Below are 24,046 nucleotides of genomic sequence, written 5' to 3' on the forward strand. Positions count from 1 at the left end.
TACAAAAGACCGTGGCTTCCATCTTGGATGTGCTCTCTCTCTCATCACTTGCTCTGGAGGGAGCCAGCTGCCAGGTCTTGAAGTCACTGAGGCAGCCCTGTGAAGACACCCAGGCTGTGAGGACCTGAAGTCCTCAGTCCAACAGCCCATGAGGAATGGAGGCCTGCCAGCAACCACGTGGGTCCCTCAGCCCCCAATGAGCCTCAGAGAAGACCGTAGCCCCAGCTAATACCTTGACAACAACCTAATGAGAGACCCTGAACCAAGACCACCCAGCTAAGCTGCTCCTGAATTCCTGACCCTCAGAACTGTGAGATAATATTTATGTTTTCAGCTGCTAACTCTGGGGATCCTTTATTACAATAGATAACTACAATTAACCCTTGAACAACACAGGTCTGAACTGTGGATTTTTTAAAAAAAGATTTATTTGAGAGAGAGAGAAAAGGGGGTGGGAGAGGGATCGAGAAAAACACATGAGCGGAGGGAGGGGCAGAGGGAGAGGGAGAATCTCAAGCAGACTCTGAGCTGAGCATAGAGATCGACACGGGGCTCGATCCCGTGACCCTGAGATCACGAACTGAGCTGAAACCAAGAGTCAAACGCTTAACCGACTAAGTCACGAAGGTGCCCCTGAACTGTGGATTTTTTTGCCAAACAGTATGTAAATGTATTTTCTCTTCCTTATGATTTTCTTAGTAACATTTTCTTTCCTTTAGCTCACTTTATGGTTAGAATACAGTATATAATACATATATAACACACAGACTATGTGGTCATTGACTGTTTATGTTATTAGTAAGGCTTCTGGTCAACAGTAGGCTATCGGTAGTGAATTTTGGGGGCAGTCAAAAGTTATACACAGATTTTCACCTGGGTGCGTGTGTGGGGGGAGGGAATCAGTGCTCCTAACCCCCGCGTTGTTCAAGAGTCAACTGTAACATGGGGGCCTTCAACCTTTCTGGCCATGACCCACAGGAATACATTTCACTCAGCAACTCAATACACACAGGCACACTGATGCGCGTGCTCACATACTCACCCATTCACCAAGACAAGCGTCATTTCATGAAACAGTACTTTTCCCTACTATGTACACTCTACCTACTGGGATGTTTTCCTGATTATTGTTTTCTGTTCTATTCCATTGAAAAGAAAAGATAATAGCAGTCTACTGAACTGATTTCATAATCCACACTTGGGTTGTGAGCAAGAGTGCAGAGGTGCAGCGGGAGCAAATCCCAATTTCTTTCTTTTTTTTTTTTAATTTTCATTTTCATTTTATTTCCTTGCCCGATTAAATTTCTCTGTGTTAATTCAAATAAATAACTATTGTAGCCTCTGATATACTCAGTGGGGTGGAGGAACTCGTTTGCCGAGGCCTTACTTATTCAGCTTTTTCCTGTCCAGTCTGCCCCCACCAGGGGCCAGCTGTTCCTAGGGGCTCTTTCACACACCTAGATTTATCTATAATAAAAATAATCTGCGGGGCTCGATCCCAGGACCCTGGGATCATGACCTGAGCCGAAGGCAGACGCTTAACAACTGAGCCACCGAGGCGCCCCCAAATCCCAATTTCTTGTCTTGCCTGTCATCGGGTGACACTGCAGTCGCCATGACCTTAACCTACTCACTCACCCTCAAAGCCAGTTTAGTTTGATTCTTGTAAAACTTGTCCCCACTGTACACAGTAGGTACCAAATTAAATGCTGACTGTCTGATTCCCTGCACTTCTCTGTGTTTGGCAATAGGAGTCCGGATGACACTACACATTATTTTTCTCTCTGTTAATATTTCACAAAATATTTTAGTCAGACAAAATTTAGAAAATATGAAGAAAACCTCTGTGTTCCTATTCCAGGTGAAAAAAATAATTAGAAATGTGAAAGCGGCCCCTATGCAGCCCTCCTCAATCCCAACTGCCTCTCTCTCACTGTGCAGGTAACCTTGAGCCCTGAGTTTTTGTTTTTCATCCCTATATATGTATTTTGTAGCTTTCTTACATATGTATACACACTTAGGTTTATTTTCATACGGTGTTATATTTTACATAAACGGGATCATACTGTATATATCCTTCTGCCACTTTTTTCCTGCTTAGCAAGTTTTTGAGATTTATCCATCAACTCCAGCTCACTCATTTTAACTGCTGTATATTATTTCATTGTATGAGTTGTACCAAAACTTACTGGTCCATTCCTCCTGTTGATAATCATTTAGATTTTTTTTGTTACAATACTCAATGAACATTCACGTATATTTCTAGTGCACATCCTCTCTCGATGATATAACTAGATGTTGATCTTAAGAGAATGGGATGGAATATATAAACAATCCTAGCAGATAGCTCTGATTGGTTTTATCCTTGTCCCGTTTTCATATCTCAGCCTGCAGGGCTGAATTTGTTTCTATTTAGTTAACAGAGCCTTAGAGAAGGGGCAAGGAGTGAGGTTAAAAACCAAAACCAAAAACCAAAAAATGAAACATCTGCTTCTTTTTGAACTGGCGATTTAAGCAAGCCTAAGGAAATAACAAATGTTAGTCATTTTTAGTAGCTGCTGGAATGTCTTGACTGAGATTATCATGAACTCTTCTCTATGTAACCTGCCTATCAGAATCTATGGGCGGCATGATGGTTTTTACCCACAACTTCAGGAACAAAAGGTTGGCCCTGCCTCGGTTCTTCTTGGCTGGGGTTGGGAAACATTTCCTATCAAGGGCCAGGTGGTAAATATTTCAGGCTTTGTACGCCTTATAGTCTCTGCCACATCTACTGAACTCAGCCATTGTAACATCAAAGAAGCCATAGGCTATACATGAACTAACAAGCATGGATGTTTTCCAATAAAACTTTATTTACAAAAACAGGAGGTGGGCCAGATTTGATGTGCAAGTGGTAGTATGCAGATCCTTGTTCTAATCAGAAGAAAACAATGTAGACCAGAAACATGTAGTATTATATATCCAAATTTTAACTTTAAATCTATTATTTTTCTCCTTTTTGATGGGCAACTATCCTAAAAACTGGTCACACCTAGCGCTGTTGAGAGCGTGGGAAAATAAATACTTTTATATACTGCTAGTAGGAAACCGGTGCATTCGTCTGTTTCTTCAATAACTATAAATCGGTGAGCACCATCATGGGCCTCATATTCCACCCGATACTGGGGACATAGGAATAAAATGCATATGCACCCTATACTCACAGGCTAGTGTAGACAGACATTGAAATAGTTATTAATTGCTTAAAAAGGTGGTGGTAAAATGGATATTTGGTTGAAACATTATATAATTGTGTATATACAGGACATATTTACAGTGGCATAAATACATCTGGCCAATAACAGAGTAATAATTACAAATCAGTAACCACATGACTCCAGTCTGAGGTGTCAGATACACCCTTAATCTCATGACAGAATATCATGTGGTTTAGGGGACCGAATCCAGGCTGGAGTCCATCTGACAGACCTGGGTTTGAGTCCCGGTTCCAGCACTTAATACCAGTGGGACCTTGATTACACCTTTATCTTCTTAAGCGTCAGCATCCTCTGTGTAAATGGAGATTGTAATCATGTTCATTTTAAAAAGATGATTATGGGGGCGCCTGGGTGGCACAGTCGGTTAAGCATCTGATTCTTGATTTCGGATCAGTCGTGATCTCAGGGTCGTGAGATCGAGCCTCTCATCAGGCTCCCTTGGGATTCTCTTTCTCCCTTTGCCCCTCCCCTCCTCAGGTAACTTCAGAAAGTACACAGTCCAGGTATAACAGGTAATATGGACAATTCTGTAGAGTCCTCAACCTGCATCTTTCCCCATTGGTGGCTCTTCACCCCTGCTCCCCACCCCCGCCCGAGCTCTACTCTCCATGTCTCCCAGGAAGCTGGGATGGCCTTCCCTGCCTAAGAGAGAATCCTTCCTTCCCGATGACCTACGACCCTAGGACACCGGCTTCTCTCTTTCTTCAGACTCAAATAGAAACATTGGCTTTCCTGGGCCTCCAGTTTGCTAACTGCAGATCTTGGGACTTGCAAGTCTTTATAATTGGGAAAACCAATTCCTTATCATCTCTTTATAAACAAACCAACATGGACACACATACACACGTGCATGCACACATACACATCCTATTAGCTCTTGTTTCTCTGGAGAACCCTAATACAGAGCAGTTCTTACCCTAAACTGCTTGCTCAAGTTACAAGGATGCTCAGACTCTAGGCTGCCAGTACAGCTATGGTCTGCGTGGCACCCCCCAAGAGTTGTTCAGTGCACAACCTGCACAATTATACACTGCAGCTGTGCTCTGATCTCCCACCTCAACAACCCTTAAGACTCTCCATAGAGACTCCAACTTCCCCACCTCAGCTCCTCTCCCAGGGCCATGTACTCAGTACTCATGAATGTGGCATGGCCTACCAGCTCCAAATGTCTCTGACACCTTACCTCCAGGCACACAGTGGAAGCCGTCTCCGTGATAACCCAAATGTCTCTGACACCTTACCTCCAGGCACACAGTGGAAGCCGTCTCCGTGATAACCCAAATGTCTCTGACACCTTACCTCCAGGCACACAGTGGAAGCCGTCTCCGTGATAACCCAAATGTCTCTGACACCTTACCTCCAGGCACACAGTGGAAGCCGTCTCCGTGATAACCCGGTTTGCACTGGCACGTGAAGGAGCCTGGAGTGTTATGGCAGAAGGCATCGGGGTGACATCGGCTTGACTGGCATTCATCCACGTCTGCAAAACAGCCACCAAGCCCAGGAGACAATGAAATTTCTTCTGGAATTCATAGTTTACACAATAACTTAAACCACTTGCTCAACTCTAGGGAACTCTGTTTCTGATCTGGGAACAGCGATTTAAAATTTACCAAACATGACTCATCAAAACACGAACTCTCCAATTTCTATCTAGTGTATTTATAAATGTGTTTCACTTTGATGATAGTGTTTTCATGGTAAGTCAAGCATGCAAAAGGAAAAGAGAGAAGATTCGTTTGCATTATAAAATGAGCCTTTCTCATCACAAACGAGACTTTCAAAAATGTCGGAGAGTTTGGAAACATTATTAACAGCTGACAGAAAAACCTCAGAGACAAGAAAATTCACGTGTTCAGTAACGACAACAAAGTATCTCAGAAATTATCATCTTAGAGAAGCTTGGACTTTTCAGGAATGCTGTAGGCTGTACTGTTAAGCAATTTTGCAATCAAAGGGTCGGGGGACTGTTTTCACAGTTATCTTACCTAAAATCATCTTTAAGAACATCTTGGCAGCCAATGAAGGACTGACCTCAGGTCTAAAAGAATTCTGGGCAATCGTTTATTCTTTGACTGTAGTCATTTATTCAGTAAGGGGACTTGGCTTGTTTTGGGGCAGAAGGTGAGAGCAGGCCAGGGGAATGACTATATATATCTTACTAAACAAAAAGCTGGACCTCAAGCCCCACGTATCCAAGAGTTGTTTGCCTTTTCGCAAAAGAAAATCTCCTCAGTTCCTAGGAGACAGTAGGAGTCTAATTATTTCCTACGTGAGCAAGTCACACAGAACAAAATAGTAGGGGGGGAGGCTAAGCGTCTTCCCCAATGAGAACAGCCCCCAAAGGAAAACACAGGGTTCACACTACTGCAGAGAGACAAATGAAAGAATAATTCTCTTAATTTCAGGGGGAGTTGGTAATTGGCAGATGGGATTTTTTTTCGGGCTCCACAGAGAGAAAAATCAGAGCAAGCACGCACCTTGGCAGGCTCGGCCGTCCCCAGAGAAGCCTGGCAGACAGTAACAGGTGTAGGAGGCCCCTCCCATGTAGATACACTGAGCCCGCTGGGGTATGTCACAGTCGTGGAGACCGGTGGTACAGTAGTTGATGGGGCGCTGGTCCGCAACAGCTTCAAACACAAGGTTGACACACAACGTTTGAAGAGAGGCCCCCGAGTGGTCCCGGTGCCCTTCTAAGTAAGCTCCCTCTCCATCAGTGGTTTAGTCCACCGAGGAGAATGTGCCCAGACCCCAGACCTCCAGACATCCTGTCAGGCTTCCTCCTCTGCTCCTCACTGGGTTGATACCCCTGGACTTCCTATTTTCTGCCACCTGCCCCTGATCAGTCTTTGCAGATGGACTCCATGCTGGTCATTCCACCTGGTACTCAACCTCAGCTTCACCCCGGGGCTCTGTCTCAGGCCACTCTCCATACCAGGGCCCCCAAACCCAACTTTCCTTCCACCTAGACGTGGAGGTGGGCCACGTGCAGGTGTATGTACTTCCCGTGGCGACTCTGCTGGAGCATTTGGAGCCAAGGATCTGAGACTTCCACACGGTGTCTTTACCCTTGGCCACCAGGCAGGTAGAGCACTGAATACGAATGCTGAAGGCGAAGTCACCCATTTCCCGTGAAGGAAGGAGAAGTAAATGTTTCCAGGGCAGTGAGACAGGTGTTGTAGAGAGACTGTGGGTTTTGGGGTGTAAGCACCCCTGGGTTTCTACCAGGTACACACATGTGTCCACCACATGGCTTTGGATACATAATTTCTCAGAGCCTCACGTTCTTCCTCTGTGGGAATTACTTCCCACATGCCAAGCACAGGGAGGCCCAGTAGATGAGCTATTATTCTTTACAGGGTCCCGATGATAGAACTCACAGAACGAGGGCTCAGGAAGTGGGTGAGTGACCGAGGGGATGGCCGACAATACCGGCTTGTGCTCTTGCCTCAAGATGTAAGTCAAGGGCTGAGGTCTCGGGGGTTATTTTCAATGGCTGGTGCAGGTTCTGTGGGGTTCTCAAGGCACCGTTTAGCTTCTGGTTTTAAAGCTCTAAAACCCAGGACAGAATCCTGTCCCTCAGAACGTCAGAACAGAACCCTCTTCCTTCCCTCCAAGGAAGTCCTCCGTGTCTGGATTATCCCAAAGAAGTAGGGCTTCTCCTCTTTCTCCTCCTCACTGAATCTTCCCAAGATTGATTACAGTTTTTCTTGTCTTTGAGAGAGAGAGAGCTCTAAGCACTGTCAGGGGACAGGTCAAGGAGAGGATACTCTTCAAGGGTCCAAATTTCTGCCGGAAAACAGTCACCCAGATGACACCTAACGAGTTCAAGAACACACTCTGCTTCCTTGGACCCTCCTGTCTTCTCTCCTGTCACCTCGTCTCTAATGCTCTTCTTTTCTCTAGGGTCCCCCTCCACCCCCAACTCCTTCAGCTTAGGCGCCCTAACTTTCAACAAATTAGGGTCCCTCAAAGGTAGGGAAAGTACATGCAGACAAAACCACCAGGAAACGAGTCTCACTCTGCTTTCTTTTCTCTATCTCTTCCTACACATATTTATGCCCTTTATAGCTCGTGGGTGGTCATTTTATAAGTGATGTTCACTCACGGCCTCATTTTGCTCCATCCTAATTAACAGAGGAGACCCTCTGAATACAGCAAGCACCTATAGGTCTCGACATTCCCTCCCAGCCATTGTTGTCATGCATACGTTTCTATAATCCTCAAATCATTTCTAGAAAAAGGCAATTTATAACTGAATTTTTTACATCACGTTTTTCTTTATGGAAGACCACTTTGCCATGCCAAAAGCAATTTGCTTCTTAAAGAAGTTTAAAAAGCCGGCTTTGCCATTCCAAATGGTTTAGTTCTACCTGTTTAATTTTTAAAATAAGTGAGGCATTTTTAAGTGAGGTTTCACGTCAGTTAAGAGGGAAAGTCTCTTCCACGGTTCTTGACGGTGAGCACACAGCCCACAGCCCTGGCAGTGTGCTTCAGTTCTCACTCAAACGGAGTTTCTAGATGCTCTTGCTGACGATGATCATTCAGAGAGGGGTCAGGACAGTCACGGAGGACAGCAGCTACCCCAACAACCTAAGCCATCAGAGGGGACACTGGGGTGCCCCGCTGTGCTTTCCTCAAAGGTTCCCGACCTTGTGGAGCTGGCGATTTCTCTACAACTCTGATCCCACCCGTTCTAGTAATGGGAAGCTACATGCTGGGAGGGAGGCGGGCTTTCTGGAAAGGACAGCAAACCAGGCTCAAATGAGAATTAAAATTTAACTAGAATTCCAAGCAGACTGTACATTGGGGTTGTGCTTTTTCTAGGGCCTCCTTTTCTGAAGAGAAGCGCAGAAAAGGACCGTGCCCTGAGCTGGAAGCAGAGCAGGCTGGCTGGGCCTGAGCCGCTGCTGCCCACCTGGCGGCAGTCCCCCAGAGCCACCCGCAGGCTGGTGGGGGCTGGAAATGAGGCGACGGGAGAGAAGGAGGGAGATGCCAAGAGGGAAGGGCAACTGAGGGAAAGAAGTCACATGTTAAAAGGAGAGAAAGGCATACAGGGTATAAAGAGCTCTAAGGAGGGTGGTTTCCCTACTTACTTTAAGTTCTGAAGATAAGGTCACAAAAGTGAATGATTTACAATAATTTTTCCTAACAACATGACAGGAAGGGAAGGGAGAACACTGGGGGAAGCAAGGCCAAGCCTAAGGCCCTCTTCCTGCCCTGAGGGATGGGCAGGTACATGGTGTTGTGCACTGCACAAACACACCCATGTGAGGGGTCAATGGAACCTCAAATTTCCCCACGTTCCACACCCAGAGCCACGTATCATAGGGCTGTGGCCATGCAGAGGGGGGTTGTCTGTGTCTCCACATAAAGGTGATCTATGGGCTGTTTCCTTTGTGTGAACATACTTTGCACATTCTAATTAACTGTAAAAGTTGGCACGCGGTGGAAAAGAGAAAGGTCACGGGTTTACAGGAAATGCCAAACACGGAAGTCCACGGGGCAGCCCCTCCCACACGGGATACCGATCTTCACGGAAAGATCCTTATGTCTGGCCAGCCCACATCCACTGCACGAGCCCCAGCCTTCAGAGCACCGGCCTCCTCAACTGTCCCAATTCTCTTCCCTCCCTTCCCTGCTGTGACCTGGAGAAAAACCTTTCCAACTGAGGTTCCCGCGCAGCATATAGCTGTAACGAGGAATTTCGGCAGAGGTGAAACTGCCCATTAGGTGATCCGGTGATGAGCCAGAGTGATTTGTTTGAATGCGTTCAGGCAGACTTGGTTTTACCCCGTGAGCCACCTCTCCACGTGGCGAGTCTCAAAGGAGCGGAGTAATAGGGGTGATCCAGTGGCGGATCTTCAGGTGGTTTTCACATTTGTTTCTGAGCAGTGGGATCCACCGTTCAAACACAATCTCACTCAGAATGTGATGTATAGAGAAATGAATGGCTGGAGGTCGGGGCGGAGGACAAATCTGCCCAGGCTCCCATGGATCCTCACTGGCAGCTCCTGAGGGATCTCCAAGGGCTCCGGGGGGGCACAGTGAACCCATGATCCAGTCTGAGACACTGAGGTCCAGACACGTGAAGTGTCTTCGTCAAAATCCAATGCCTCGGAGTAGACATTTGCACCCCACCTGTCCCCCAGTGAGTGTGCACGTCAGGGATGGTTGGCCACAGAAACCCAGGACGTCACGCCTCACAGCCATCTACCCCAGGACTGCACCCCCCACCCCCCAGGTCTGAGTCCGGATGTAATGTAAATGGTGCTGTCATGAAAAATAAACGTTCGAATCACCTCCATCTCAAAAAAGCAGGGAAGGAAGTCAGGCCAGATACACAGAAATGGTTGTTCTCTATTGAGAAAGAAAAAGAAGTAACCTCAGCAGAGCTGAAATCTGCACTCTGTGCAAAGGGGACTGGCTTCTCTAAATCCACAGCTGTTTGGGTCACATTCAAAATATGAGAACTGCCTGTTCCTTTCCGCCCTCAAGCCATCACCTCACCCTGGGACCTCGGCAGCCTCATCTGAGCTTCGAGACAGAGCAAACAGAATGCACGCTAGGCTTCAGTGAGCAGCAAGGAAGGGGCAAGGAGGTGGTTCACTGACGCCATACAAGAAGAATCTGTTTTAAAATTGGGAAGAAATGCTGAGCTCGGATGGCCCATTCAGCATGCTGCCCTCCAGACCCGGAAATCTGCAAGAATCTCTGAACTTAAAATTCTTGGAACCCATAGGTCAAAGTGCTGCAGTAGAAAAAAAGTGGAAAAAATCTAAACAATCTGGCTCTTTGTGGTTGGCCTACCAGCACCACCCCCCCGAGCACCACCAACCTAAAGCATTATTAGCCCAATGAAGAGCTTCAACTCCCTCCTTTGACAAGGCTAAGAAGTTCTGCTGTGACTTGTGGCTTACAATAATGTTGCTTATTCCTTAGATGTATGACCCTCCAGGTGGGTGGAGGGAAGGAATGAAGTCTGATTCATCTTTGTAAACTGCTTCTCCGAATAAAAGCCAGCCCCTGCCATCCCAACCAGGATAATTATCTGGGGCATCACCTTCATCCGCACAGATGCAAACGCACACCATATGAACAAGCGTTTTGAAAAGTTACCCACATAACTTACCCACACACTTTCCCTCCTCTGAAAACTGATAGCCCTCCACACACTCGCAACGGAAGGTTCCGGGGTGATTATTGCAGATTGCGTGGCTCCCACACACCGAGGGCTGTTCTGAACATTCATCGATATCTACAATGAATTTTTTTAAAAATGCAGACTTTAAAAAAAACTTCAAATATCAGTAAATATAATAAGATAGAAAGCATTTTGGCCTGTAAACGGAAGAGACTCTTAATCTCAGGAAACAAACTGAGGGCTGCTGGAGGGGAAGGGGGTGGGAGGGATGGAGTGGCTGGGTGATGGACATTGGGGAGGGTATGTGCTATGGTGAGCGCTGTGAATTGTGTAAGACTGATGAATCACAGACCTGTACCCCTGAAACAAATAATACATTATATGTTAATTTAAAAAATTTAAAAATTTAAAATAAATAAAACTTTTCTATATTCCAAAAGTAACATTAATATGATTTTTTTCTATTTATTTATTTGTTTGTTTATTCATTTATTTATTTATTGAGGGGGAGAGCAGAGGGAGAGAGAATCTCAAGCAGACTCTGCACTGGACGCAAGGCTCCATCTCACGACCCTGAGATCATGAGCTGAGCTGAAACAGAGAATTGGACGCTTAACTGACTGAGCCACCCAGGCGCCCCAGTAAGAGTTTTTTTTTTCTGTGCATAACTTTCGAGAGTGATCCCAAGGCCCTCCTCCTACGTAAACGTGTGCTTCCCCTGCCTCTCCTGGAGTTAATTGCTGACCCTGGGGTTTGCTCACATCAGAATGGCAAGTACACATCAGAAAGCTGTGCAGACAAGTGTCTAGACTGTGAATACGCCTCCTAAAACTACAGAGCGTATTTAAATGTGCTACTTAAAAATACTACCTTTCTCCACTTACAGGTACAAAGCAAAGTTGAACAATTTAAAGCCTAATTGTGAATTTCTGAATGTTGTCTAGAGCTTAATGCACTAAAAGGAAGCTTGTAAATGAACTAGTAGGGTGATGCCCTCTCATGACAATCATGGGATAATGCAAGACAAAAAACCATATGCTTTGGAGCTGGACATAGCTAGGTTCAAATCCTGCCTCCTTTAGTTACCAGCTTGAGTGGTCTTGGGTAAGTTACTAACTACTCAGCCTCAGTTTCCCCGTTGGTAAATGAAGCACAATATTACTGATCTCGAGGGGTTCTTCTGAGGATTACAGAAATTGGATGTAAGCCAGAGGAGCTCCTAGTATGCTCAAGAAACATAGCTATTATTATAATTTTTAGGGGTTCATCTATACAACCAGCCAAGAGGATGGATTCGGCCGATGCTAGGGACATGGCCCTCAGATGGCCACTAGGCATCGGGGTCCAATCTGTAGCTAACACCACAGCAATGCTGGTTGGCCCAGACAAGAAACCGAGTGAACTCATCATTGCCCTGATTACCTGTCCACTGATGGACTGAAATAAACACAATCACACAAGGTCTTTCCCACGCCAGCCTCATCCTCAGAGTGTATGCAGTTACTTGGGGCATTTCTAGAACCCTGAGACATGGGGACGTCACTTCATGATGGCTGAGATCATACAAGTCCCCTCCTCTTCTCACTCTCCTCCAATGCCTTCATGTGAACCTTTCACACTTGGAAAACAAAGCCTCATGCATCCACCTCCGAAGGCCAGGCTAGCCCATCTCTTCACTGGTGAGACAAATACCCTGCTGGCCTATTGGACCACATTGCACGACAGAGGCATTTTTGCCACATCAGCCCCAGAGCTTGACCTCTACCCATGCAAAAACCCAAACCAAATGGTATTCAGCTTTTTAAAAATATATTGCAATGCACAATCCTTTGCAACGTTTAAGATATGAGGTCTCACACAAGAGGACCACTTCGGGCACAGCTGGAAGGTTAGAGAACAAAGCCCCTCCCAAAGCGGCCTCTTCCACGAGCTGGAGCTGGAGTGCGGCTACGGGGATATCCAGCCAGCATGGACTCCACAGCTCCAGCCCCCAGCAGCTGCTCTGACAACACAGGAGAAAAAAATCAGCCCGGCTTCCAAGGTCTCTGTGCCCTAACTCTCAGAGGACACTCCCAGCCTGTTCAGACTGCAGGGCTCCACAGCTCGGACTCCATTGCCAAAGCACAAGAGCCCAGAGCAACAGTTTTCAATCAAAGGGACAGAGCGAAATCACCCGGGGAAGGGTTCCAAGTTCCAGTCCCTTGGACAGGGAAGCTGTGTGTTTCAAAAAAGCTACTTCAGTGATTGGGAGGGTCATCAATCCCTCACGCCCTACCTAGGGGGACCTGGGGGCCCGTGGGATGAGGGAGGGCATGGTCCCCTGGCGCATGAAGATCTAGACCTCCATGACGGTCTCTCTCTCTCTCTCTATATATATAGACCCAAGCAGGGTGACATCTTTTCTGCAGAGCAAGACTCTAGGAGTTTCCCCACTAAAAGCTCACAGTCCTTATAGTGAAATTCTTCCTAATGTCTACTTTAAATCCTTCTGTAAATTGAGACTAGGACTAATCCTTCCTTTAGTGGACACAGTGAATTGGTGCTAACCGCCCCTTGTAAAATATCACAAAATCTGCTTCAAATTTATTGTTCTCGTCTCTGGGACGAGATTTCCTTGCACGTAGATCATTATCTAGCCCAACAGGAAAGTCCTAGATTATTTGTGTAATTACTCCTTCCTTTTTTTTTTTCAGAGTGGCTACTTTTCACATATTTTCAACAAATCTGAATTTGCCCCTTTCTCAAGGCCAGGCTCTTTGAGGAGAGGAGTCTTATGATTGATTTGTTAAGGGCCTTGTGTGTACTCAAAATTACTCGAAGAGAGGTTATCCAAAATGATCTCTACAGACTCCCAACTGAGGAATGTATGGGAGTCATTCTGCCAGGCAGCAGAACTCTGCAATTCGTCTGGAAACCTCCAAACTACCTTGGAGGGTCACCGTGCAGCGTCTAGCCAACACCGGGCTTGTTGGGGATGTCATCTATCATTACATCAGTGTTACACAAACTGAATTACAAAGGCTCATTCTCATTCTCTTCGAAGTCACTTTCCAGGTCAAAATAACACACGGCATGATTTGCTTAATGCAATTTCCTATCAACAGCCTAACGCCTCAATGCATTAACACTCCGAGGCATGTTCTAGTGACCCCGAACAAAAAGTAGCCTGACTGGGAATATCCTCACATTCCATGGTGCTAATCTGCCAGAACAGAGACTAACCAGAGAACAAAGGCAAGTTCACACATGAGCACCTATCTCCCTGAGAGCAGCAGAGGGTTTTCTATGATAGCAACAGATTATGTAAGGTATGGCTGGTTGTGCCTTGGGAAGTGAAGCAAGCACTCCCGCTACAATCTGCTCAGGTACGAAGAATGGAAGAATTAGCCAGAGGTCATGGTTCAGCAGCAGCGGGTTGGGGCATCTCCGTGCTTTACCCACATTGGGTTGGCTTATGAAGTTGAAGCAGGGCCACATAGGGACTAAGGAGGTATATGCTTCCAGCAGAGAAGTGAGGGAGCCCCATCCCTGCATGGTGTCCGTCACCATCTTCCTGGCTCTGCTCTCTCTCTCTCTCTCTCTCTCTCTCTCTCTCACACACACACACACACTACCATGCTGTTTCAAACTGGCCTGAGCCAGTTCAGCCATTCAAGACTGTTGGGCTATTTGGGGAAATTCTGGAAAACTGATGATGAGAGGCAAGTAGGAACTCTGTCCCCTTCCCAGTTGCATGTTACAATGAAGGTGAGCATCGGATTGAATTCCCCCACCTGTCCAAAGCCATCAGCAGGCTGGCTCAATGGTTATACAGTCTGCTCCTGTAAGCGCAAGTCCCTGCTCCCCACTATTTCAGATGCCCCAGTGAGCACCTCACTCTGAGACAAATACAGCAACATACTGACAGTAGGATCTGCCAACCTCTATGTGAAATCAGCACACGAAATCTGCCACTGATCAGAGGGCTGGATGCCAGACCTAAGGCACTGTCCTCCAGTTTCAAGGCTCACCCGATTCTCAGACCCCAGTCATTCAAGGGGACTGCTCACCTTTCTGGCAAACATACATGTGCATGCCACTCTTTCACTGGGGGAACTTCCTTCTAGCATCTCCTACATCTGCTAGCGAGCCCTCTGTTGCAGATTTAGGCGGCTCTGGTTGGAGGCTTGACATTCCTGCACTCGTTGCCTCTGTGGATGGACTCTTCACTGAGTCAGGCATCAACTAACTGGCCCTTGGTAGTGGACTGACACTTAGTCACAAATGCAGAAATACCGGCTGTCATGCTAAGTATTCAAAATTAAATTATAATTAGGGGCGACTGGGTAGCTCAGGTGGTTAAGCATCTGCCTTCGGCTCGGGTCGTGATCCCAGGGTCCCAGGATGGAGTCCCGCGTTGGGCTCCCTGCTCAGCGGGGAGTCTGCTTCTCCCTCTGCCCCTCCCCCCTCCCTTTCTCTCTCTCATGCTTGCTCTCTCTCAAATAAATTCTTTAAAATAAATAAATAAATTGTAATCAAATAAGTTCAGTGGGAAGGCAGCATAACACGCATGTGTTAGACAGACTCAAGTTCCAATGTTCCAGTGTCACTGGCTCACTTTAATGAGCCGCAGTGTTTCTCAGCTACAGAAACGGGAATGAACCTGCCACCCAGTCGAATGGCCACTATCAATATAAATATATAAATAAGCCACAATAACAGGGTCGGCAAGGACGTGGGCCAAGGGCAACCCTTGTGTGCTGTTGGTGGGAACGCTACAGCTGCTGTGGGGAACACTGTGGAGTGTCTTCAAAAAATCACACATGGAATCACGCTATGACCCAGCAATTCCACTTCTGAGTATATGCCCCCAAAGACTTGAAAGCAGGGGTTCACACAGGTATTTGTACACCCATGTTCATAGCAGCATTATTCACACTAGCCAAAAAAATCGAAGCAACCCAAGGATCCACAGACAGACAAATGAATTAAAAAAAATGGTAGTGTGTGCACACGATGGAATGTGATTCCCGCCTTAAGAAGGAAGTTAGTTCTGACCCAGGCTACGTGGATGAGCCTTGAGGACATTATGCTCAGTGAAATAAGCCAGTCACGGAAGGACAAGAACTGTGTAATGCCACTCAATGAGGTACATAGAGGGGTCACATTCATAGACAGAAAGTAGGATGGTGGTGGCCAGGGGCTGGGGGGACAAGGGAATGCGGAGCTGTTGTTTAACGGGGACAGAGTTTCAGTTCTACAAGATGACTGTAGGAACCCCAGGTGTGGGGCTCGGCCTGTCCCCCGGTGCTTCCCTCACCCCTGCAACCTCGCTTCACCCGGCCCTCTGGTTTGCAGACTCCAGACACCTCCTCCTAGCCTCTTCCCCAGCCCCCACAAGTCAGAAGGGATGGCTGTACCAGAGCAGGTCCTTCCATCCCCTCGGAAGCCGATGGAGCACTCGCAGGTGAACTGAACCCCGGGACCAGGGCGACAGGCCGCGTTGGTGTCACACCCGTGAGTGCCGATGTAGCAAGGATTCTGCAGGGCATCCGGGGAGCCGTCTGTGAAGGAGAAACAAGGAGGCCAAGTGAGTAATTCAGGAACGCCTGCAGGTTTCCTCCTTCCACAGAAAGTAAGGTCCAGCTGATGACCCAGAGAACGGCAGAGGGCCCCAGAACAAGAAACCAGCCGACTCCTGTGCCGCCCTGGGGCAGGATCAGCAAACCACGTCCCTCCAGATCCATGCCTGTTCTTGTAAATAAAGTTTTATTGGAAACCAGCCACATCCAGTCACTTGCATATAGTCTACGGCTGCTTTTGTGCCACAATGGCAGAACTGAGATCTTCAGACACCGTAGAGCTGGAAAAGCCTAGAATGTTTACTGCCGAGCCTTTTAAGAAAAAAAAAATGTATCACCCCTGATGCCTAGAGCCAGTGTTGTCAAAGGAGGAAGAAAGACACCTGCCCTCCTGCTTTATGGAGCAAAGCAAGGACAAATGTGGTCAGCTGGAGAGGTGACCTGGGTATGCGGGGAGCACTAAAAAGACCTGGAAAAGAGAACTCTAGACCCTAATGCCAGACCCCAAATATACAGAGCCCATGGGGCTAGAAGATTTGGGTGATGTGGAGTCTGACACCGAGATGGCATGCTAGCTCTCCAAACACCAGCATCCTGCATGCAGCCAGAAGCACCCACAGACCAGACCTCAGCGCCAGCGATGTGCTACCACAGGACGGGGTGTGCTGTAGGCTCCGTACCTGACCTTCATCAGACTTTATTTAGATCTCCTCAGACCCTGAGCTGAGCATTCCCAAGGCTGAGCATGAGTGTTCTGCATAGCCAGGCATAGCCTTCGGATGGTCTGCTCTGGAAGGTACCTCAATGGGTTAGCATTCTTCACTCCACCCCACACAGAGATGTGTAAGTTTTAAGAATCATAGATGGCAACATTATTTATCTCTGTCAGGACATACTCTAGCATCCTCTTCTTTTTACTGAGAGTAAAAGATGAAAAACAATACATGCCAGAGGAGACACAGATGTGCGGGCAGACACACAATGCCCAATCTGAGCTGCCATTCCTACCCCTCACGGGACCGATGGAGTTGCTTAGAGCATAGCGCAGGATCTTCTCCTCCTGGTTGTACAGGACAAACACGCTGTCCACTGAAAGCTGCTGGGTGCTGGGCAGGGCTGGCCGGGAGGTGTCGTGGGCGCATTCCTGGAAGGTGATGGTCTGGCGCCACTGGTAAGTGTAGATGTTGGAAGGGGCAGCGCCATCTTGCTCGGGCTCCATCACAGTGTACTCCCGCATGGAGGAGGAGGTGATCACTGGGATGTGGTGTGGGGGGAAGAAGGGAGACAAGGCAGGGCAACAAACGAGGCAAGAGGTTTAGTCAAGGGCTTTAAAACCATGGGCAGTATTCCCAGCCCAGATGAGAGATCAGATGGAACGGATTACATAAGACCGCTAATTTCTGCGTTGGGACTCGTTGTGCTACCTAGATTTCCCACACTATTATGGTATTGTTTGCATTAGTAGTATTTACTGCTTTCTCTCATCAAGTGCTCTTTGTAAGTTCTGCAGCCAGCCAGAACGAACCCAGACATTAAGGTCCAGTGGAAAGGGCACACGCTTGAAAGCAGATACACCTGAACTGAAACCACCACTCACAAGGTGTGCGATCACAGGCCGGTTACAACTTCTTTAGCCGCCATTTCTTTTACAACATGGGTTGGGGTGAGAATGACATACATGTGTAAAATTTCTGGACCCACGCAGGCTAATACTACTAAGATAAACTACCATTTATGGAGCACTGACCCTGTAACTAGCAGAGAGCTAACAGCTTTATATAGATTATCTCACTTGAGATTCAATAAATAGTGGTGGCTATGTATCACCCTAGATGAAGCAGTTCTCTGATACAAAAAAAAAAAAAAAAATGAGACACTAAATGGGTTTCAGTAGCCAATTTCTGAAAAATTACTATAATGCCATGAGCAAACCTCAACAGAGGAGAAGAGAGACAGTCTTCCCGCTCAGGAGAGAGCTTGCTTTTCACCCATACGATGAAACTCTCAATGTCCTATTTAAAAAATAAATAAATAAAAAAGAATAAAAGGCTCTTTATATTTGTGTGCTCTGCTGTAGTTCTTAACAAAAGCCAGAGGATAAATAAAAGATTAATGTAAGCTGCCTCTTGTCCAGCTCCCACGTGCTGTGCTGCCAGAAACGCCAGCTGGTTGCAGGCCGACGGCAGACTGGGGTCCTGCTGCTCACTCCACCTCCAGGCCACCAACCCTCGGGGTCCCCGGATGAGCCCAATCAAGCCACAGAGCGTGGTAATTAGTATGACCTCTCCGGATGGCGACTTAATGAGAGCCTTTAAAAAGTTCCTATTGTTTGGCTCAGCAACTCTACTTCTAGGAATTGCATCTTAGAAAAGAATCAGAATCTCAGGAAACAAACTGAGGGTTGCTGGAGTGGGGGGTGGGATGGGAGGGATGGGGTGACTGGGTGATGGACACTGGGGAGGGTATGTGCTCTGGTAAGTGCTGTGAATTGTGCAAGACTGTTAAATCTCAGATCTGTACCTCTGAAACAAATAATGCAATATATCTTAAGAAAGAAAAAAAGAAGAAGAATGTAGCAGGAGGGGAAGAATGAAGGGGGGGAAATCGGAGGGGGAGAAGAACCATGAGAGACGATGGACTCTGAAAAACAAACTGAGGGTTCTAGAGGGGAGGGGGGTGGGAGGATGGGTTAGCCTGGTGATGGGTATTGAGGAGGGCACGTTCTGCATGGAGCACTGGGTGTTATGCACAAACAATGAATCATGGAACACTATATCTAAAACTAATGATGTAATGTATGGGGATTAACATAACAATAAAAAAAATTTAAAAAAAAAAAAGAAAAGAATCAGAAATTTGGTCAAGATTTATGACGAAGATGGTCCTTTCAACTCATTATGGGATGGGAAAATTGGAAATAACTTAAGCTTTAGAAAATAGAATGGTTTAAATTAATAGCCATATAAGACAATCGTGCAGATTCATTAAAAAGTGTTTTCAAAGCCTACTGAATGAAACTATAAAATATTCAGGATTTGAAATTAACTGGAAAATGAAGATATAATAATGGGGTATAACTGCAATTTTATTTAAATAAAAACTATACACCTGACTGTAGAGCACATAATAATATTGCATCAATGTGAAGTTTCCTGACTGTGAACATTGCACTGTGGCCACATAAGAGAATGTTCTTGTTCTTAAGAAAAATGGGTGAATTATTTAGGGGGTGGAGGATCACAATAACTACAACTTACTTTCAAAAAAATGTATTATTTGCAAGATATATATATATATATATATATGAGAATGATAAAATAAATATGGCAAAATGTTAACAATTGGTGGAAGTGAGTAAATGGCAGATGGAAATTGTGCTTTCAACTCTTGTGTAAGTTTGAAATTATTTAAAATAGTAAATTAAAATACAGATATATACATACATACATATGTACATATATTTACATATAGATGTAATAGCCAGGCTGTACATTACAACCCTAGGACTTATAAGATCTATGTTGAAATATTATATTTATATATGTTGGGTTTTTTTTTTTTAAGATTTTTATTTTTAAGTAATCTCTACACCCAAGGTGGGGCTTGAATCCTCGAATCCACAACCCCAAAATCAAGAGTCCCACGCTCCCTGCCCTCCACCAGCCAGGCGCCTCTACTGGGGTATTTTATATATAAATGGGGGAAAGGCTGAAAGGAAATAATTTAAACCTAATAATAATTATGTCCCAGTTCTACCATTATGCTTAATTTCTTCACACTAATTTTCTATTACTGTGTACTATGACTGTAATTAGGGGAAAAGGTGATTTTAATAAGCTAGTGCCAGTCTATTTCTCGCTAGGAAGCCCAGGGGATGGCCCTGGCCAACAGTGGGTCGGTCTGGAGTCAGTGGGGAGCTGGGGCTGTTCCCCCAACCCTCCCACCCCACCTCTCTACCCCTCCCCCTCACCCCCGACTCCCTTACTCCCTCACCCCCCACGCGGCGCTGGCAGCTCACCCCCACGGGAGTAGTGGTAGAGCTCCGTGTAGGGCTCGATGTGCACTGAGGAGCCAAACGGGATATGGGGCACGCGGCCCTCCAGCTCCGTGTCGATGGTCAGGTGTCCGTGCTCGTCGATGCCGCTGAACTGTTGCTTGATGATCAGCTTGCCCGGGGACCCCACGAAGGTCACCTCGGCCTGACGGGTGAACTCGCCTCCTGGAAAGCAAGGTCAGTCATTCTGCCGTCTGGGGAGCCCCCTCATGTCAGCCCTAGGCTGGGGGTGCTGCTTATGAAGGAGGCTCGCACCTCCTCCACGGGTGCTTTAGTTTGGTTGGGAGAAACGGAGCTGGTGACGCTGAGCACAGAGCCGGGACATGCACGTGGCCCAGCTGAGTCGTGCGCAGAGGAGAGAAACTGCTTCCCTGCCCCGCACCAGCCTCTGAGATGGGGCTGGCTCAGGAATAGTGCTGGAAAAAGCAAAGGTCTAGAGTTTGACTCCCATCTGTGCTAGGTACTGACTGAGCACGTTACCTAACCCCCCGAGCCTCCATTTCTCGATGATAAAAGACGGATACAGGCTACTTTGTGGAAACTAGATGAGATAAAGTATGTTAAAAAAGTGCTCTGTCCAATGTCAGTGATGGTGATGACTGTTGTAACAGGTCAGCGTGCTGGTCAGGATGGGTGGGTTGCTCAGGGCAAAGCACCACTGGTCCCAGAAACCACCTGGGGAGCACCCACAACGGGTGTTGGCTCAGCAGCTCCCCTTGGTCTGTACATATAATACGTGACAATTATATGAAATTTAAATTTTAGTGCCCCTTAGTAAAGTTTCATTAGAACACAGCCACACTTACTCATTTACATATTATCTACGGTTGCTTTCGCTCTGCAGTGACTTAACAGAGTTGAGGAATTACAACAGAGACCGTACAGACTAGAACACTGAGGCAAAGCACAGATTTACTATCTGCCCCTTGGCAGAAAGCGTGACAACTTCTGCTTTATAGTAAGGACCCGAGTCCCAGGCAGATATCCAGGCGCTAATCCAGGTCCTGGGGCCGTTAAGGACCACTGTAGTAACAGAGCTTTGCTGGGGCAGGGAATTTGCCAAGTCTCCCTCGGCCCTGCTGACCCTGACGTTGTCACATCAGATATCACCAGTTTAAATCAACCCACAGACAAAGCAACACCAATTTGAAAAGCTGCGCAGGGAAGAAGTAGCGTCTGTGGGTCTGACTGCAAAGCGCAGCTGTGTCTGCAAAGGAAGGCGCACATTTGCACGAGAACATGAACCCGGTTGTAATACTCAGGATGTATATATGTGCCTGAGGGATAGAGGGAAAAAATATTAGGCCATACATTTGATATCTTACAGGGAGGGCCACCCTTTTGCAAATATATATCCGCTCCTTTCTTAAAATGGCCACATTTCAGGAGGCTATGTATTTATGCTCTGGAACTTTTGGAGGGTTACCCTTGCAAAGCCTAGAGACCCTGCTTCATGGTGTTTCTGCAATAAAGCCGTGGCTGAGACTCAGCGAGGCGAGGCGGTGGGGAGAAAGCAGATCTAGTCAGAGGCAGCGATGGGTTCCTGTGACCCAGAACAAGCTCCAGGTCCTGGGAGTGGCCGGGGAGGAAGGACACAGTCTCTTGCACCCAAGCTGTTCCTGGAAAGGGCCTCCAGCATGCACAGGGGAGCTGGGCTCAGCAGAACGTGGGAGGGGCCACGGCCACACTATGGAAACGTTCCCCCGACCATCTGCCCACGTGTCCGCTAAAGACTGAACTGTCCCTGACAGGGCACAGCCTCTAAGACGCTCCAAGGAAAGTCAGGTTTTCTAAGACTTGGGAGGATTGTGTTTATCAGGCTTGATTTTCCAGCTAGAAATGACAGGTTTCTTTTCTCCAAGCAGATACTGAAGCAACGTCAAATATCAGATCAGGTTGGTTGGGAATGTGGAGGCAGGCATGAGAAACAGAATGAGGGAAACTGGGACAGCCCCACACTTCGGGGGGTGAGGCTGTATGAGATGACCCCATTTGCTCTGCTGGAGACTTCTGAATCTCTACCATGAAATCACTCCCTGATGAAAATGCAATTCTAGATAGCCTTAATGAGCACACACTAACGAAAAATATTAGTGATGATTTTACCTCAACATCTTCTTTCGGGAGCCACAAAATGCTCATCAGTAAGTTGCCTGCAGACGTCGAGTTCCCTTTCCATTCACCCCCAGGTTCCCCAGGCACCACTAATTGTAGTATCTGAGGTGAATTACCTGTGATGCTGAACCCATTCTTGAACCCATCCTGTTCCACCGCAAACATCCATCCAATGATGCCTCCGACAGGGGCCAGAGGAAGCAGAGAATAGCCAACGGTCTCTGGAATGGTGCTGATGGCTGTGTAGGAGCGCCCGTGGTTCATCACCACATAAGAGTGGAGGTCGGTGTTCTCAAAGACGACGGGGACGGGGCTGTTCCCCACAAAGATCGTTCCTTTCACCTTGCCATTAACTCGCTGGGGGGAACCTGAGCAAGAAACAAAAGAAGCCAGCTTCTTCAAAAAGAATAACATGCCTGGGAGGATCTGTACCTATAAAGCAAAGAGGCAGAACAGCATTGGGGTAAAGGGCTTTGGGTTAAGTCAAAGTAGTTGTTCTCAAGAGGACAATACCCACGACTATCTGTGAGCCTTAGAAATTCCAACGTCCTGCTTCTCTCCCATGCTGACCGATAACAGCACGGAAGTAGCTCCAACGCGAGCCACTGTGTGATAGAGGAAATTCAGGGACAAATGAAATAATCTCAGGAGAAGAACAGTGTCACGGGTGATCTAGAACTAGGTGGTCCTATCACTGATCACTTCTGAGTGTATAAGGGACAGAATTAGGAATTTCGCTGGGACAGAGGGCCAAAATGGATGGTCCTTGGGGATCTGGGCCACTTGGCAGCCTGATCTATCACACATCTTCATACGCAGCTCTGGCTCAAATATGGTTCTCTCACTGAGGGTGAGGACGGTCAGTCTGGGTCCTGGAGCTTCATTCGGCCCAAGCTGCAGCAGACATGAGCACTGCCGGTGTCACTAGGCACACAAACATGGCCAACGGCCCAGGACTGGCTCGCATAGACGGGGGTGTGTTCGTGGTTGATGGTTCCATTCAGACAACTGGGAAAAATGTGAAACCTACTATGGAAATTTAAAAGCTTTCTCCATAAATTACCAAATAATATATAGAGAATGCTATTTTTGTTTTAAAAACACATTAATAATAAATGTTAGCGTGTACCTTGGGGAAAATACCGGAAGAGATATACACAAAACTGTTAACAGGGGTTAACTCAGGGCAATACAGTAAACTTTCATTTTCTATAATATATGCCTCTATGTTTTGTGAATATCTATAGCTTGCATATATTCCTGTTTAATCAGGAAAATGTAAGATCTAAAGAAATGAAGTCATTCTTGTATTCAAATAAGAAAACTGAAGGTTACCATATGACCCAGAAATTCCAACTCCTAGGTATATTCCCAAGAGACCAGGAAACCTAGGTCCACACAAAAACTTGTACACAAATGTTCTTAGTAGCATTATTCATCATGGCCAGAATGTCCATCGCTTGGTATAACCACGCAATGGAACGTGTAGCTAGAAAAAAGGACGAAGTACTGACACGTGCCAAAATGCGGATGGACCTTGAAAACACCACGCTAAGTGAAAGAAATCAGACACAGATGGTCACAGATCTTATGATTCCATGGAATGAAATGGAAATATCTCAGAAGAGGACAACCCTCAATGAGAGGAAGCAGATCAGTTGTGGACAGGGGCAGGGGCCTGGGGGAATTGAGAATGACTGCTAGCGGATACAGTGTTTCTCTCTGGACTGATAAAAATGTTCTACAACCAGATAGAGGTGATAGTTGCACAACTCAGTGAAGAGGCTAAAACCCACCAAACTCTGAGCTTTAAACAAGGGTGTTAATTATATCTTTAAGAAAACTGAAGGAAGAGGTAAATAAGTCACCTTGGACTGTTCAGGTCTGATGCAGAATTAAACTTGATCAGTTA

General features: G+C 46.6%; 1 protein-coding gene across 3 annotated transcripts in view; it reads right to left on the reverse strand.

Annotated features, from left to right (window-relative positions):
• The window catches only part of NID1 (nidogen 1), an 81,613-nt gene that overhangs the window by 20,119 nt on the left and 37,448 nt on the right, over nucleotides 1-24,046 (reverse strand). For all 3 annotated transcript variants that reach the window (XM_036116944.2, XM_078077742.1, XM_078077741.1), the window contains 7 exons: nucleotides 22,251-22,502; nucleotides 19,984-20,184; nucleotides 16,974-17,219; nucleotides 15,804-15,947; nucleotides 10,393-10,518; nucleotides 5,741-5,890; nucleotides 4,618-4,740 (listed from right to left, as the gene is read on the reverse strand). In XM_036116944.2, coding sequence (XP_035972837.2) covers nucleotides 4,618-4,740; nucleotides 5,741-5,890; nucleotides 10,393-10,518; nucleotides 15,804-15,947; nucleotides 16,974-17,219; nucleotides 19,984-20,184; nucleotides 22,251-22,502 — 1,242 coding nt within the window. The remainder of the gene's footprint in view (nucleotides 1-4,617; nucleotides 4,741-5,740; nucleotides 5,891-10,392; nucleotides 10,519-15,803; nucleotides 15,948-16,973; nucleotides 17,220-19,983; nucleotides 20,185-22,250; nucleotides 22,503-24,046) is intronic.

The sequence above is a fragment of the Halichoerus grypus genome, chromosome 7 (assembly GCF_964656455.1).
Source record: "Halichoerus grypus chromosome 7, mHalGry1.hap1.1, whole genome shotgun sequence".
Classification (NCBI taxonomy): Eukaryota; Metazoa; Chordata; class Mammalia; order Carnivora; family Phocidae; genus Halichoerus; species Halichoerus grypus.